We start from the raw sequence: 18186 nt of genomic DNA, 5'->3' as shown, positions 1-18186 counted from the left end.
ATTACGCAGAAATCTTACTCTTCTTTATTTATACATAAGGAGTAATTCATGTCAAATTAATTATTTGACAATTCCATTTGGTTAGTATTTATCTCTATAAGCTAAGTTATTCTACCCATTAAAACTAGTTTCTTTCATATATTCAAAATAGTACAAAGTATTTGCTTTGTTTCATTCTATAAAAAGAAAAGCATCCTAAATGGTGGTTACATTTCTACAAAAAAAATCAACATGCATTCCAGTATTAAAACAGATAAAGCAGATGCAATTAATTTTTTAATAAAAATCTTACACGTTCTGTATGTTTTAGATTAGTGAATAGAAAACTGTATTTTAAAATTTTTTTTAACATCTAAAATTTTTTGCCTGTGGTTTTTTTTTTCTGCTTGTTTTAAAAGTACTGTTTGTGTGTTTTGTCATTCCTTTTCCTTTTTTTAACTTTCATCCTACACAGAATCGCTATGGCAATGATTTTCAAGCTGTACCCTAGGAGATGTAGAGGCCCATGGACTACTTGTACATATTACGCAGAAGCTAAAATAAAAAAAGCAATTGTATCATCAGATTCGTTTCTGTGTATATGGGTCCCCATGACCGCTGACAAATGTTTTGGGTCCATAAAAAGGAAATGACTGGCGGGTTGAGGGGGGGGGTGGAAATCACTGATGTAAGGCTATATTGTCTCACCAAATTACTTGACTTTTGGGCTACACAGTGTGCATGAAATGTTTCAGTAAGATTTGGATGATACAATAAAGGAACTAGAACTTCAAAACACCACACTAACAAATAGCCCTTAATACTGGTTTTTTAGACCAAGCACAGGAAAAATAAAAATTAAAAAAAAACACGCCCCAACATTATATATATTTTCCAAATAGGCTGAAGGCAAGATATCTGTAACTTTTGAAAAACTGAGCATCAATTAAACTTGGTAAATTTGTGATGCAATAGTTGCATCCATATGAAACATGCCTATGAAGCTCCATTCAGACATTCTTTCCAGGCTTGGGTCTGGATAGTTCCATTATCGCTATACTTATATAACTCCACCCACAAGTAATAAAGCACAATTTTGGAGAGAAGGAAACGGCAAGCTGCAACCCTATATGCTTCTGGAAATTTGCACGGGATCTTGCAGGGGATCTAACTGTTTTACAGTAATTCAAAACAAGCAATTTAATTTAAACTTTTTTGTATCAATTACATATAAGTATCACCACTGACCTCTGTCCAGATGCAGTTGCTATAGGAGAGGGTCCGTTAGGGGCACGTGGCTCTTCACATGTGCTCATTTCCATTACAACTTTATCCAAGGACTTGAAAAACAAAACAAAACAAAACATTGGAGACCTAAGAGGTAACAAAGTAAATAGATGACATATGATGAACAAAAAACCAAATAAACAACCACAACAAAAAAATCACTTGATAACTTGTCAATTTTCCCATAAACTTTTGTAACATACCAGAATAATCTTTTTTTTTTTTATTATTCCTTCATATAAATTTTTTAATTTTGTGAATTCTAACAGACCTTCCCAAATACTGGAATACAGAATTTTTGATCCCTATGTATTATTTATCCATCATACACATTTTCAAAAATTGCATTTCAAAAAAGGGCATGATTTAATGCATGTTCATTGGGTTTTCTTCCAAAATGGTTGTTTCAGTGAAATACTTAATACCTTCTGAGTTTTCTAAATGGTTCAATAAGTTCAAAAAATTTTAATGGAAAAGATTTGAAACTAGTCCACTAAAATTCATGATAGTAGATGAAGTTTTGTGCTTCATCTTTAAAATAAAATCTGAGTATATATAATATATGCACGAGTGTGTATACACTCTGTGTGTATTTGGATCTTCAGTAGATCTAGTAGAACAAGTAATTTCTAAAAAGACAAGTTCTAGTATAATTTGCAGCACATCATATTATGGTAGAATTGTATGCTATTATTGAATTCTTTGTACTTGAGGTGGGACCCTTACAAAAGAAGCTGGGAATTAAGGGAATGAGACACCTAAATCCTATTTTAACTGAAGGCTGTATTTAAATAGCAGAACTATAACACACATTACAAATAATGCATATTAACAGAGGGGTGAACAGAATGGGAAAGAACAAATGCAAAACCTTATTCCCAGCAACTGAATAAATCCAAGAATCTCCTAGCTTACATTACAGTGTTTGCGACCTAAATTTATCATACAACCTGGGAAGGCTCTTAATTTAAGGCTTACAGTTCTGAAATCTTGTCCCATTGGAAACTCATTCAAAATACAACAGCTAATATTACTTCCCTGTCTACTTCTGACTTTATACCACCCTTTCCAAATTCCTCCATTTACCCTCTCTTAGGTCAGACAAACTGCTCTAAAAAGCTTTGTCTTCAATTTTGCATTTTTCATGATTCAGTCTGCCCTACCTACTGGACTTTATTATCACTTTGTGTTAATTGTGCCTGTCTTCATAATCCACTCGCTCCACAAACATTTTCTGTGCTACTCTTACCCATGAAATACCCTGACTACTACCTAGAAATTCACAAACTCTCTACTTTGGATTTATTTATACTTCACTATATTTTGATGCTTAAAGGGAAGCATTAGCTGTTAACAGTAAATTTGTACATTTTTTTTTCAGCTGTCTCAATGAATAACTTGCCTTGCAAAACAGATTTAAAAACAACAAGAAAAAAACAATCCCTTAATTTGAGGATGGGGGGGCAGAAGGAAGCCAAGATTTCTCCTGATTACCCCAACATTTTTGGATGTTTGACAACTCTTTCAAGGCTTCTTAAATTAAGACATTTGGAACAATTTCCTTCATTACATTACTAGGACAAAGAACAGTAGGGCGGTGATTTAAGGAGTCTGCGTAATAGGAACAGGAGTTAACAAAGAACACCTGGATGCAGGTATCTGTCTAGACATTTCTCACTGGTAATGACAGAGGAAAAACTGCTGTATAGTGTCCCTGAGTCCCCAAAGCACTCCTCAAAATTACATTTTTTTATCATATAGAAATAGAAATTCATTATGAACAAAGACAACTTAGTATTTGCCACTACGTTAACTGACAGATTTTCACAAAGAGCAACTCAGCTCAATGAAAGCACCTTTGGCTAGACAAGTGAGCTCTAATTACCTCCCAAGCCACACAAACAGATGCTGCTATTCCAATTTAATCGAACTCTCAGTAGAAAAAGTATCACCACCAAAATAGTGGAAGTTCAGTGATGTAATAAAGGGCTGAAGTTGGATTTCTAGGCCATTGAATTTACCTTCCTTCAGAAGTCAAAAAGGCTGTTGCACAGTCTACCACTGAAGAGTGAACTTTTGTTATCAATTTAATGCACTTGTTCAAGGAAAGCTTTATGTAAAAAAGGTGACCTTGAAAGTTATCTTACCCTCAAAGATTGCTAATGTAAGTTCAATAGGAGCAAAGCAAACAATCAGGCCTTGGTACCGTAAGTCGAAGTATGTAATCTTTAAGAACAGCACGGCTTAAACCGATTTCCTAATTTGGAGTTGCATCTTACAGTCAAGAGGCTGAATCATCTCACCTCAGCATTACCACACTTTAAGCTGTGTGTCAGGAAGAAGCGGTACAGACATCAGTACGTTACAACTGGGTCACCAGCAAATGCACCAAGTATTTAAAACAACATGTCTTTCCCAAGTCTGATTCAGGACTAAGGAATTACAAGCACATTCAGGAATTCATTGCAAGACCGGGAAGCATGACAGTTAAAGCAATACTCATTCCTAAGTAAAAACAGTTAAGAAAGTTTAGCTATCATCAAGCAAATCACTTCTGGTGCTACCTCATTTCTTAGTATACTTAAAAATAAAGAACAAAATTAAACAACTATTACTTCTAATTGTTGAGTCCTATTTACACATTTTCCATCCTATTTATATCCAGGCTGAATCCTAGGCTGTTACAGAAATCCTGTAACTGTTACGTGTATCAAACCTGATATAACTGAGATCATTGGGTAGAGTACAGACGTAGAATAGAAAAGTCATTAGAAAAGACAGCTCCAAAAAACAGACAGGAACTTGTAAAAGGGATAGTTGGACAAATAACTACCCTTCAGGTGAACCCAAATTAATAAATAAAGACTGAAGAACTTGACAGAAATTAGCTAGCAATCAAAGATTATAGTGATGATCCCCAAAGATTAAGAAAACAAACCTACCAACAAAAACGTTAAAGCATTTTGTCTCATCTGCTGCTACCCAGAGGATACTTAGTAAAGGCCCGTTAATGCTTCAGTTATTTCTAGAGTCAAGTCAAGTCAAGAGAACTATATAAATATTTGAGATAAATTCTCCTACACAGAGTATATTTAGGAGTTGATCTCAGAACTCACCAAAGAGATGGGATGTGTTTTCAATTTTGTCCATGGTATCTGCAAGGGAAAACATTATTCTAAAGCAAAGTAAATATGAAAAATACAGTAAAATAAAGCATTTGTTTAGAATGTGGTTTAAGTACACAAATCATATTTGTAACTCCTGAATGCAGAATAATGTTACTTTCAAAATATGTTTATCTGAAAATACTGTAAATTTATGTAAACACATACATTCATTTTAGGTGTTAAAAACAGAACTTCAAAATCTACTTATTTCTGAGCAGAAAACAGAGAAACAAAATGGAATCTGTCTCTCTTAATACTGATTTGTCAAGCATCAGAAAAGGCAACACAGTCTTCCACATTCTTTCCTTTAAAAGGAAAGAAAATTCACATTTGCTCTGCTGGCCTACAAGTAATCGGATGCCTGCAACAAAGCATCAAGTTCACTGCATTCAGAAAAATCAGGACAATGACCAAAAACAAAAACCCCAAACAAACAAACAAAAAAAACCACCAAAGACTGAAGAGGTGCCAAAGTTTGACCAGATCGTAACGTCTGTCAAAAACAAGCCACGGGTTCATTTCTTACTCTCACATTAGTATAGTCTAGGAGAGATTATATAAATTGTTTCAATTCTTAGCAGCCACAAGGACCAAAAAAGCAACGTCTACTAGATTTACAGTGTTGCCACATTTCCCACAGAGACCAGAATCCCTCGGGAAGGTATTTTTGGAAATAGGAAAGGAACAAGTGGGAAAGCAATAGAAAGAGAGGTGTAAAGAAAAGAAATAACACATTAAAAAGAGAATAAGAAGTAATAACAGTAGACTAATTACCATGGCCAAATACAAGCTTCTATCTCAAACCCTATTTCAGAACATGCAGGAATAAATTCTACTCAGAAAGAAAGAAAAAAAAAATTTAAAACCTCAAAACCACATTGCTTATTTTCATCATTTCCACACATATTCCATGTCATCATATGAGAAACAAAAATTAGTAAAAAATTATTGCTTTTTCTCTAAAATTTTATCAAGCACTCATCACAATTTTCTGTTAATACAAAGTTGCTTGAAAGTTTACAGAGACAGAAGGAAAAAAAGAAAGATTCGGCTAATTACCATTCCTGCACAATAAAACACTCACCCTAATGGATGCTTTATTGCAAAAGACCTTATTTATAGCAAGCCATGTTGGAAGATCCAGCATATTCTGAAGCACCTCCTGATCCAGTTCTAAATTGGTCAGCTGACCTTCACCCTTTAATGTGCTCAAGTTGATCTTGTCAGGTGACAGATTTTTGGTGAACCTAAAAACAAACATGCACCTTAAGTAAATGCATATAAAGCAATCAGACCTGTCCCATATACAGCTGATATAGCTAACAATTTAACTTAAAGCAGTGGTCTGGGGGTGAGGAAATCATCTTCGGTTCTTAAGTACAATTTCACCCTGAAAAGAAAGGGTACCATAGAATTGCTTTGTCCCTCTAAATTTTTACATCTCATTAACTCAATTTAAAAATACATAAACAAAAATCAATATATTATGAGGTATCTTCTAATTTGTACATCACCCAGAATAACAAATTCAAAGTACTTAACTATTTTAAACTACATAAGGTAGAAATGAATCCATTTCACTCTTCTTTAATTATTCAAATCCACTCAGGAGGAGTAACAAAAAACTTACTCCTTAATAATAGTACCTTTCTTTATATATTAACACTTAAGATCTTGAAATGCGAAGTTTTATTTACAATATTCATTAGGTTTAATCACAGAATTTAATAACAAATTAGAATCTTTATATATTAACACTTAAGATCTTGAAATGCAAAGTTTTATTTACAATATTCACTAGGTTTAATCACAATAACAAATTAGAGATATACATACACACATATTTACACACACATAGCAGCATATATAAAATACTGGATGAAAACCTGAAAGGTCAATCTGATACACATGGGCTAAAAAATATAACTATGTAAAAGCATACATATGCCATAGATGTCATTAGACTTGAAAGGCGCTATGATTTGCTGATACGATAGAACAATCTATGCAACTGTGTCAAATGGTTCACATCCTTGAGAGATAACAGGACAAAAATTATGGGTATTCTACCCTCAAATCAACAGCTGTATCATTATATCTACCACAAGCTGCAGAATAGGCTATACTTAACCACACTTGCATTCTGCCATGGAAAATTGGTTTTGCTCATCAGCTGGGTCTAATTTTACAATATTAGGTAGTAGAAAACACTACTGTTTGCATTACGCTTCGCGACTTTTCCCACCCACATCTCCCCACACTGGTATTCTGCAGTCAGAGAGCAAAAGGGTTTGTCTGTCCGCAAGGATGGAAGCATCACCCTGAAGCAATGACCCAGGAGCTGCAACTCCAACATCTCCTTCCCATTGGAAGGACTATGAGGTCCTTGTTAAGTCAGGTACATGGGGGGAGATGGTGGAAGAAGGTGAAGGAGTCTGGCAAGCTTTTCCTCTTAACAGTTTCCAAGTGTGGCTTGAAACATGGCGGGCATTTTCTCAGTCCAACTCCTTCACCTCATTCTTGTGATAGTAAGCTTTGGAAATGCATTTACCTAGCCTGACAAAATGCAAACATCCATTTTGCCACTCCTGTGCAATATTCAGCCAGACATCATAAACTTACAGAGTCTCATCACCTGTCAGCTTAATCACAAAGAGGAACTCACCAAGATCAAGACATCTGGGGGTGGAGGTGCACAGGGGAAGAAGCTTATTCAGAATTAAAAGCTCAGTTAATTTTTTTTCTTTTAACTATACCAAGTCTGAAATTATTCAGGATGTATTTGCAAGTAATACTAGACATGTTTCTTATGATAGAAGTGTTGAAGTTGTTTCTGTATTGCTTACGAGGCATAAATTATCCAGAAGGAAAGAGCTTTGATTCGTGAATAACATATCTTTGTAATTTCAGCACTAAGAATGTATTAAGATAAGGCTATTGACAAACATATTTTCCTTAACAACTGATGTACTTCTAAATGCTCCATTTAGAAACATTATGAGGGTAATAAAAGACTTAAAATTATTTAATCTTCTGGTTACCATTCTTTGTTCCTTTTAACAAGAAAGAGTAATGAGAAGAGCTGAAAAACCTGCCTCAGTAAAACATCCCATCACTAAGTGCAAAATACAAAGCCTCCTATCTCAGAAATCATATTGACAGGTCTCATCTGACTCGGCTAATTCAAATTCCTAGAAGAAAAAAAGCAGCCATGGAATATTTTCAGTCTCTCTCATTCTTGACTTTCTAGATGAGGGTCACTGTAAGAATCATGAATTGGTGGTAAAGTCACTTTCATCTCAGGGTTCCCTGTTGCTATGCCACACCAGAAATGCCACTCAACTTGGAGGCAGATCTGATCATCATCTTGGTCTCAACTGCAGACACGTCACAGCGAAACCCAGAGGATCTACAGAAATGGGTTTCCAAACTTCACAACGAGAAAGACACCGAAATACCACTGAGGAGGAGAATGGAGACAGCAAAGCCCATCTGGAGTTACTTCTGACATCCTTCAAACAGTCAAAATAGGAGCCAGCCCCTCCCAACAAGGAGTGGAAGGACAGGGAAAGCAATCCAACAAGGAGCATCATTTTTTCCCCCCATTTCCACACTTTTTTTCTAATTCTTCTAAGAGTGTTGCTTTGAATTTGGTACCTCTCCCGCAGTCAGCGAAAGGAAAATTGCTCTGAGCGCTGCTTCATTCAGCACAGACCGACGTAAGAGGATCTCCACCTGTAAGACTACAGCCTTCATTTCAAGACTCACAGAAATAAACTCTTTCAACAGGTGAGCTGTGAGCAGGTATTTCAGGTGAAGGCACCTCTAGCAGCAGATCTCTTCATTCCACTTCTATGGCTGGAATGTGACTGATGAGTGGATGCTGAGGAGACCGTGGTGTTTCCCCTAAACCCTTAGGAACTTCATAATACACAACCACCACATCTGCTTTGTCCAGAGCCAATTTTCCACTGAGGATGCCAACACTTTATGTTTCTGTGCCAGTTCCGCGCTCCTTCTAAACTCAGTTGTTCCACAGAATACACTTTTGTTTGTCTCTTGGATATTTTCAGCACTTTAGAACCATTTCATGGTACTTGATATAACAGGAAAACCTTTTCATTTTATACAGTGGCCTCTAACTTAAAAAAATAAAAGAAAAAAATTAGAAGTTGGCCTATTTGGGCAGCTAGCCCTGCAAAACACAATGTGATCGTACCCCTTAGTTAGAATTTACAAGAATTCAGGTCTTTGTGCATAAAATTAAAAGAAGAGCCAAATGACAAAAAGAACAGCATTTTGATTAAAAATTTTTAAAAAGCCTTAGGAGAACCACAACTCTTCAAACGGTATCATTCTAGGATCCCACAGTACATCAAAGCAGGTCATGCCCCACCGAGCCAGAGTGCATTGACTTTTCTTTCTGGTGTGCTTCACACTCGGTCAACAGAGACTCGGGGAGAAGATAAACCAGTGAACTTGCCACTCAATCATCACTGACAAAATCGTTACCCAGATAAAATCTACAATTTAATATTTTAATACTATGAACTTTTAATTTTATTATTAAACTGAATGTTAATATTATTCTAAATATTCTGGTGTTGGAGACATTTTCTAATATTTATTGCAAGGCAAAATCTAAGGAGGAAGCAGCAAGGCTTTGGAGGTTGGCAAGTGATCTCTATAGCTAAAGAACTACTGTGTCTCTTAGTCAGTACTGCAACCTAGAATACTTAAATGCTTGAACTTTGAGAACTCATTAGGCTATCATATTTATGATACAATTTTTATGTAAAGCAGAGAGATACTTCCCATAAAGTTAGGGTAGAATCATGTAATCCTGAATATGTAGTAATCGGGAACCTTTAATCATGCCATGATGTTTCATGATGAGAAGTCTTTCATCAGGGAAAACAGATTTAAAAATTCTCTATGAGCATTTCATATAACTGGTCAGAACTAACGTCGTCACCAACTTCATGATATGCACACACATTCTTCTCTCTGACCTGGCACAAGCAAACAGCTCCCCCCAGCTTGCCATTTGTTTTTCACGCTGGTGTTCATTCCTTAGAACGAGTTAATTACTCCTTAAAAACTGGGTCAAACTGGCAGCAGAGGCCTCGACAGCAGGGCCATTTCCCTGCACAACATCCCAGGAACTCCTGACTTACATTTCTTTTCTAGGGAACAGACCAAGTGTTGATACCCACTACTTGGTACAAGAAGTGAATAAAGAAAAACAGAGAATAATAGAAGGGAGGGGCAAGAGGAACAGAAATACAGGACGCGGTTGAGTTCAAAGCTTTCAGTTACACTGTTTTGCTGCGGCAGTAAGACACCACTGTTACTGAGGCAATACATACTTTGTTGGCTAATACCACAAGATATTCTTAGCAAAACTGTTGCCACGGATTTAGTTTCGGTTTCACAAACCACCCTTCCTTTCTCAAAACATACTATCTGAGGTTTGAATTACTGTATCTGATGGTATGAATTCCAATTAAGTTTTAATATTCAATTCTGTGAGGTAGATCAATGCTATAAAATAATTTACACTTTAAATGAAAGAATCTAGAAATACAAAGTTATCGATATCACAAGCAGCCTGACATAGCTCCCTGGGGTACATATATATACACACATACACAAACACGTGCTAAATATTACTATGTGGCTAGACAGACGGTTCAACTTTAATTTACAAACTAAGAGTTTAGTGAAAAGCGCAAAAGACTGCACAATAACAGCACAGTAGTAAGAATCATACATAGAGTAGTAAGTTACAATCACTGTATTTTCTCAGGACCACAACAGTTCTTTTAGTTCTTTTCTCTCTAAAACAACTAAAAATCTACACAGAAGATGCATTTTTTTTCCTTGCCCATAATATTTATTTTATAAAGTTTTGTTTGTGACAAATCAGGCTTGGAGCTCTGAATGGAGCAATTCACCATACTTGCAGAGAACATGGCCCAGAAGTTAAACTAGAAACAAAAAACAACCAAAAGAATGTAGAGAAGATGGGGAAAACACTTTTCTGAAAGCACAAGCTTATGGTTTGTATAATGAAGGCCACAGACCACATGAAGCTTAGAGCTGCGCTCCACAAAGGTTTGGAGAGAGTATCAGATGCCTTGTCAAGTTCATCAACAGAAACTCCAACCTCTGGATTTAATAGAGAAATAACAGAAGTCTGGATTGCATTTGGACACGCGATTCTCAGCTGTTTTGCACATCTACTGAATATACAATCTCTCCCACCTGGCTCTACCATATGCCTCTTCTGCTTCTTAAATAAAATTCCTTCAGGGTTTTGATCCTACATGTATGCTCTAATGACAGACTATTAAATCATAATATGTGCCACATGTTTTGCTTAGCTTAGTTTGTTACGAACTAGAACTCCTTAAGATGATATATGGTTCAAAACAACTAGCTCTGAAAAAGGGAAGCATGGCCTACCAAGTACTGGGAACTGCCTCAATAATAAAACAGCAGAAATTGAATAGAAAGATAACTGGTTTTTTTTTCCTGTTTCACCTGGCTGAACCATGATATTAGATCACCAAGGAACTTTATCTGGTTTCTGAAGCAAGAAAAACAGTCTTTTTTCAATTGAGTTTCTGAGGAAGGCACTGGTTTCTCATGACTAGGTAACAGAGAGAAGGAGGTCTACTATCATCCTGCTCGCTGTACCACTTCAAATTTTAAGACTTCGTGTTTAAGTAGAAGAGGAACAGAATTAATTTTGCCAAATCTGCCAAAGAAACAAAGCATTGGGGTCGCCAGTGTACTGTTATGCATAAATTCCTCTCACCTTGTTTAACATCACAAATCAAAGCTGATTTTCAGTAACTGGCTTGGTTTGAAAAAAGAAGTTAAAAAAAAAAAAAGTTAAATCCCTCCCACCTTTAAATAAGGAAAAAAAAAGCCACAACAAATAGCATGCTGCAGGCAACGCAACAATTTCCTTTCTTGTATTTTCTTTCCTGTAGCCAGAAGAAATATCTAGTGTCTCGGGAACAAAACGTCACCTGCAAATACTGAGTTCAGGAGCACTGCTATACTTTTCCATGTGGCAGCATATCATTAGTTAAGTCCAAAGTACCAAGATGCTTAGATCTATTAAGATAGCAGCAAGTCCTAGATCAGAAAAAGACAGACACCCTAGATTAAAAAACAACTCTACGTACCAGTAACATTAAGCACTATGACATTCAGAAGAGTTCTCAGTAGCATTGCCTTCTTGATCCAGATATTACAGGAGAGAAAAGAAAAGGTGAGGCAGGCTACAGTCATACAGGATTAAATATTTAGCTGCCGTTAAGTGAATGGCAGACAGACTAAAGACAGACTTTACAGATGCAACAAGTGATTGACCTGTACTGAAACAGTAAGACACAGTGACAATTTTCCATGGGTGTGATAGACCAGGGGGGAAAAAAAAAAACCAAACAAATATAAAAAACAAACTTCTGTAAAAGATGTCTATTTTAATTCTTCAGACCTATGAAACAAGATTAGAATCAAGCATTAGGTATCTTCTCTTGGTACTTTAAAAAACTTCAATGAAAAAGCATCACAAAAGCTGCTACAAAAATTAACTATACAGTAAAGGCTTAAGGTTAGTAGAAATTGGTCAGAAGACTGAGAGAGCAACTACATCCAATATGTCCAAAGATACATAGAAATTCAAAGGCACTGAATATGTCTAGTGATGCTCTAGAAAAAGTTCATGAACTGTGAAGTAGCAGAAACCTTGGAGTGAATCCTGGATGTCCTATGGATGTTCTAATTTTAATGCAGTGTATTAAAGTAGTATTTCACCTGGCAAGAAACCATTAACTACAGTTTATGTAAGATTTGCAGTAAATGACTTTTAGGTCCATAGGCTGAGTTAAAATGTGTAAAAGTTGACAGGCAACACTAAAGTCACATTCATCAAGTCCACAGAAACTGACCTTCCGAGGAAACCAAGACATCAGCAAATGGCTTTGCAGCAACAGCTGACTCCTTGACGATGCAAGATACTGAACACCTGAGAGACAATGAAAAACTGCCTGGGATGCATGAAGGTCAAAGTACTTCTATGTATAAAAAAATGAATGGTAAGTAGTACTAAGTATCACCACACAATATGATGGCATGCCCTCATCTTGGACACTATATCCAGTTCTGAAAATACTAAAACTCATTTAGAAACAGAGAGGATAAACAAAAACATTAATGACCACTGCACAAAAAGCTAATTGGATCCTCATTTATCTTAACATAAGAAAAAAACCCACACACGAAACTAAAAGAGAACACATTTAAAGCCAATAAAAGGAAACACTCATTGAAGACCATTTTAATGCCTATGAAAACATCAGGATAGAATACAATACCAAACCCAAAAGCTTAAAAGAATTTTAGAAAAAAATTAAGGCACTTGTGGTAGGGGTTGGAGGGAAAAGTTAATATATTTTATGCCTACAACATAGTAGGATTAACCAGACACACTCTGACACATAAACACTTCAGTTCTTTACTGAAGAATATTCACAGTACATTAAGTTGAAAATAAACACTTGTGAGGATAAATTTTAATATTTCTGGACAAAAAACCTCCCACAAACAATGGCACTCTCATAGTCTGCACCAGGAAGACAGCATTGCCATAGCACTGTAAAATCTCACCACCACTGCCAGCAGCCAGTGGGTAACCAGTAGGCAAGTCTATAGTGGACATAACTTTGGTGGTATGAGAGGCTATCCTCCAGCCCAGAAGTCATCTGTATCAGCAATGTTGTCTCTCACATGGATTCCCAAATACCATGCAGTTTCCTCCCAAGACACCCCTATTAGTAGGTGAACTGCAAGGACTACCATTCCTCCATCCCGCAGCTACAGGGAATCACAGGGCACTCCTAAATGGCAATACCCACTGCAGCAGCTACACCTGTCATCAGACTTTTCAAGTACCCCCCTCACTACCTACGATACCTTCTTACACCCTCCAACATTAATTTGTACAGGAGAAGGGTATCACCCCTTTACCCGTGGAAAATGTGGCCACCCCACATGAATGCCTGCATGCTCTATTTAATCACACCTTCGACATCTATAGAATTGTAAGGTGTGTATTTGGTGACTGAGTGCAAGACGGAGAACCCTGCATGGCCTGCTGGATGGCCAGCATGGAGGGGATCTGCATGATCTGCTGCGCAGCACCTTGCGAAGGCGCTCACGAGCCAACCCTCTGGAGCAGGACAGGGCATTCTCCTGTTTGCACACTCAGCCTGGACTTACTGAGCTAATTTGGCCATGAGTTACAGCACACTAGACAAGCCCCAAACACTAACTACAAACCCACAGCTTCAGGTGAGGCTTTTCAGGCTACTATACAGCACCCGGACCACCTAACACTCACCAAGCCTTTTGACTTATCATAGTCTAAAGACAGATCTTCATTTCCAGGCAAATCACTAATTAGGACCCTGACTCAACCACCAGCCCATACTTGTGTAAGGCGTCTGGTGCAGTGTCGCACCATCCCCCTTATCTCTCCCATCCGAGGAGGTGGAGCGCTGAATAGTACATCTGCTTTCCTAATGCTTTCCAAATAATTGCTTCCATTCTGCCATGACACAGAAGGACTTCAGCATGGACTCCTACTCCAGCTGACTTCCTAAAGACAGCTTAGTATACTCATCCATTAACCCATTCCATACTGTCTTAAATACCGACATCCGCACCAACTCTCCTGACAGTGTATAAAGCGTCCCTAGTAAATTCTGTAGTAATACATACAGGAAATGTTTTTCTTTCTATTTGGAAGAACTGTATTGGTTGTTCTTTGGGTACAGGCAGAACTGGAACAGCTGCTGTCATCAATGGCTATTATCTAATTATATGTCATGCAGATCTGCTCAGACATAGCCAAGCACCATGCAGAAATGAGGAGCTTACGCTGCATGAATGATAATCATCTTGTAAGTAAAATACTGCTCAAGCAATTTCTCTTTCATTTCTGATAAATCCTCACACAGACCAATATTAGCTTTTCTATTCCATGAGTCTTTTCACACATCACTTACAGAAGCATAGAAATGGCCAATATTATCAACCCCAAAAACTTGTTTCAAACGTGACAATCCTATTCACAACAGACCTTAATGCATACGCTGAGTACAAGATGACATAAAATCCTCAATATACTAAAGCGTGTGTGGCAAGGTATATGCAACCTCCACACTGCAGGCAGCAAAAGTAACACCTCACATTTTCAGAATTTACATACACTTGATTAACTATTAAATTCCACTCAAAATACAACATTCTGTACCTAATGCAAAGAGACACTTGACACAAAATAATTTTATAAATTTAAAATCAAGAAATAACAGTGCAGTGTAAAAGCATGACATCTGCCTTTTGGAAACTGCATCATTTATTTATGTGACATTATCAGACATCTTTTTAATGCTAACTGATCAGATCTCACAACAAAACAAGATTTTTCAGTAGGACATTTAACTATAAGGACTACTTTAGTTTTTCCAAAAGCCCAGCTATTCTCTTATGTAAACTAGGTTAAAAGCTGACCAATCCTTCAAATATCAAAACAGAGTTAATAAACATCAAGTTACGAAAAGGAATTAAATAGGTGTAAACGATAAACAGCAAATGTCAAATAGCCTAAAGATATTGAGAAATACCTAGAAGATTACACTTAGAAAATAGACATGAAGGTAGGTTTATAATGGGATTGCTGATTTACTTCACAGAGCAGTTTTGCAAGTTTAGTTTAGGACTTAAAAAAACCCAAAACCCAAAACACATAGCAGCATAGCAAACAGTCTTTTTTGCAGAACTGGTAAGTTACAAAAACAAACAAAAGAGAAAACCCAAATAACATTTTATGGAGCTCATTTCACTCCCAAATTTATATAAATGCATACCACCTTACATTTACTCTACAAAGGTGGGAGAGGGGAAGTTACCTGAGGGCAAGGTATTCAGACAAAAGGCCCCTATTCCTGGTGAAAGCAAGTGGTCAGTTGCCACGGCTTCTGAGAAGCTTCTGGTACTCATTTTGGTAGTAAGGATATTCACAGCAAACCAATCTCCACCAGAGCCAGCTGGGATCGCTGCAGGGAACGGGACACAGGGGACACACAAGGGATCAAGTTCGAAGGGAAAAAGGAGTGATACAATAATGTAAGAGAGTTTTAGCTAAAGATTAACTGCAGTTACAACAGATAGTTACATATCATGACATTACAGAACTAAAAAGGAAACAGACCTGTGTAAAATGCTAGAGTCCCACGAGAATATCCCTTGCTGTCTGATACAATAATACCACAGCCATGTTTCAATGAACAGCTTACAGACAAAGTTTTAATCATGCAGAAAAGGTTTATATAATATAGCCAAGTGGTTTCAGAGATACTCGATAAGTATATTTGGAACGTGAGACGGAACATAACCCGGAGATGCAGCAGAAGAGGTTTTTATTTTATTTTGAAATGGGAGACAACTTTTCAGTTTTGTTTTGCCTAGCCTGAGATTTCTCAGCCCACATTGTTTGTTCCTACTCACCATGTCTCAGCTTCACCTATTCAAAACTCACACTAAAGAAACATGACTCTACAGACATAAGGGAGCAGGACTTCTTGGATTTGTTTTTGTATTTGGGGCAGTGCTACAAAGACCTGCACACGTCTGACATTCTGATTTTGCAGGCTGTGGAATTTTAGTACATTAAGCTTCTCAAAAATTAAAAATTAGAATCTTTAATTTGGCAAGCCATGTGGTAATTTAAAAACTCACACTAAAGAAACATGACTCTACAGACATAAGGGAGCAGGACTTCTTGGATTTGTTTTTGTATTTGGGGCAGTGCTACAAAGACCTGCACACGTCTGACATTCTGATTTTGCAGGCTGTGGAATTTTAGTACATTAAGCTTCTCAAAAATTAAAAATTAGAATCTTTAATTTGGCAAGCCATGTCGTAATTTAAAAAAAAAAAGAATTTTTTTTGTTAGCTGTCTTCACTTGAAAAGATGCCCAAATATAATTAATTCCTACACTTTTACCCTTTTGGGTACAATAAAATCCAAGCATTCGGACAGTGCCCTTGGTAGGCGGTTTGTTGGGATATTTGAATGATGTTGAAAAGATCTATCACTAAAAATGAATTACAGATAAGTAGTTACAAATTATTATTTTTCTCAGGTTTCCAGATCCCCAGCAATGGGAGCAACAACAACCAGAAAATTGTTCCAGAAGTAAGCAACCATGTAACTTCCAGATTCCCGGGTAGCTGGATCCCAAGGCTGTTTCCTTGGGAGTCAGATAACAGAAGCAGCCAACTTCTCTGAGAAAATAAAAGCTCTGTTATTCTAAAACTATATGGTAAGCTGCATGGCAGAGTTGCTACAAAATCTGTGCTGGGGGCATTCTTCACGCAGCAAGGCTCGTATATCCACGCAGGGGGGCCTGGAAGTACCAAAAGCCACGGCCTGAACTGGAGCTCTCTTCTTAACTTTTCTCTCCTGTTTCTTCTCATGAAAAGTAGAAGAATGAAGAGATCTGAACCCTGGTTAGCACCAGCTCCACAAAGGCATACACAACTCCTGCAGGAACTACAGGACTGCGAAACCTGGGTTCCGCCACAAGCAGCCAAAACCTAGCTAAATTGTGCAATTACTTGTTAGCAATTATTCTCATGATTTGCAAAAAAAAAAAAAGTCTGTGAAATAAATCACTTTGTAATTCTTTATAATTCTATTAATGTTTCATCAGAAATTACCTAATTATCTAATCTCCTTTGCTTGTAGAAGAAAGCAGAAAACAAAATACACTTTAACAAGCACCTTTCACTCTGAAAGTTACTTAGTACATACTTTTATACCCCTTTGATATAAAAAAAAAACCTCTGTAAGTTACTTAGTACATACTTTTATACCCCTTTGATATAAAAAAAAAAAACCACCAAGGCTTCGGCAGGAGAAACACCAAATTTCAAAAAAATGTAACTGTGGGCTTTGTTTTGATTCTTAAATACTCCATAATCATTTGAACATCAGACACGGTTTTATTCCTCACTGGCTTTATTTAAATCCCCTTTTCCTGAGAATGCTTCAAACTAGCGTATCAGCTACTTGAACACGAACTAATCTTCAACATCATTTTCATTCTGAAACTTATTTCCCAGTAAAACTATTCTGAGAATCATTTAAAGAAAATGATCGCATACTATACAAGTAAAATGGTGCCGATTAATTCCTGTTCATTCCGCAAATGCATTTATTTTTATTATGTATACGAGTTGTCTGACTTCAACAAAGCATCAGCAGAACTTTAATTGTACAAATAAAATGCCTGCAGAATCAGCATCCAGAGTTATAGCACATTTCAAAAATAACGTAAATCAAACTGAAAACTAAGTCACAGTCTGTGAGGTTTATTAACGCAAATGCTACTGAAAACTTAAAAGCTCTTTCTGAGATGTTACACAAGATTTAATATTAAATCTTAATCATTACATTTATTAAGAATTCTACCAGCAAAAACAGAATTGCTGGGTTATCTCCAAAATACCTTCATAATTCCATAAAGCAGCACAATAATTGCAGTTTGGTCTTTCGGAAGATGTTCTGTTACAGAAGATTAAAACACAATACAATGCATGAAGTTACTATCGAAAATAGAAGTGAAGGGGTTTTGTTTTTGTTGAAAAAAGCATTTATTGATTCCTT

General features: G+C 36.7%; 1 protein-coding gene across 1 annotated transcript in view; it reads right to left on the bottom strand.

The window, feature by feature from the left end:
• The window catches only part of UHRF1BP1L (UHRF1 binding protein 1 like), a 49620-nt gene extending 35450 nt beyond the window's left edge, over window positions 1-14170 (bottom strand). The window contains exons 1-4 of the mRNA XM_009645627.2: window positions 14097-14170; window positions 5518-5680; window positions 4383-4421; window positions 1228-1319 (exon numbers count right to left, since the gene is read on the bottom strand). Of these exons, the coding sequence (XP_009643922.1) occupies window positions 1228-1319; window positions 4383-4421; window positions 5518-5680; window positions 14097-14170 (368 nt within the window). The remainder of the gene's footprint in view (window positions 1-1227; window positions 1320-4382; window positions 4422-5517; window positions 5681-14096) is intronic.
• Window positions 14171-18186: the final 4016 nt, after the last annotated feature.

This window comes from Egretta garzetta, unplaced genomic scaffold, assembly GCF_000687185.1.
Source record: "Egretta garzetta isolate BGI_Z169 unplaced genomic scaffold, ASM68718v1 scaffold38, whole genome shotgun sequence".
Classification (NCBI taxonomy): domain Eukaryota; kingdom Metazoa; phylum Chordata; class Aves; order Pelecaniformes; family Ardeidae; genus Egretta; species Egretta garzetta.
This window is presented reverse-complemented; position numbering and strand designations above follow the sequence as displayed.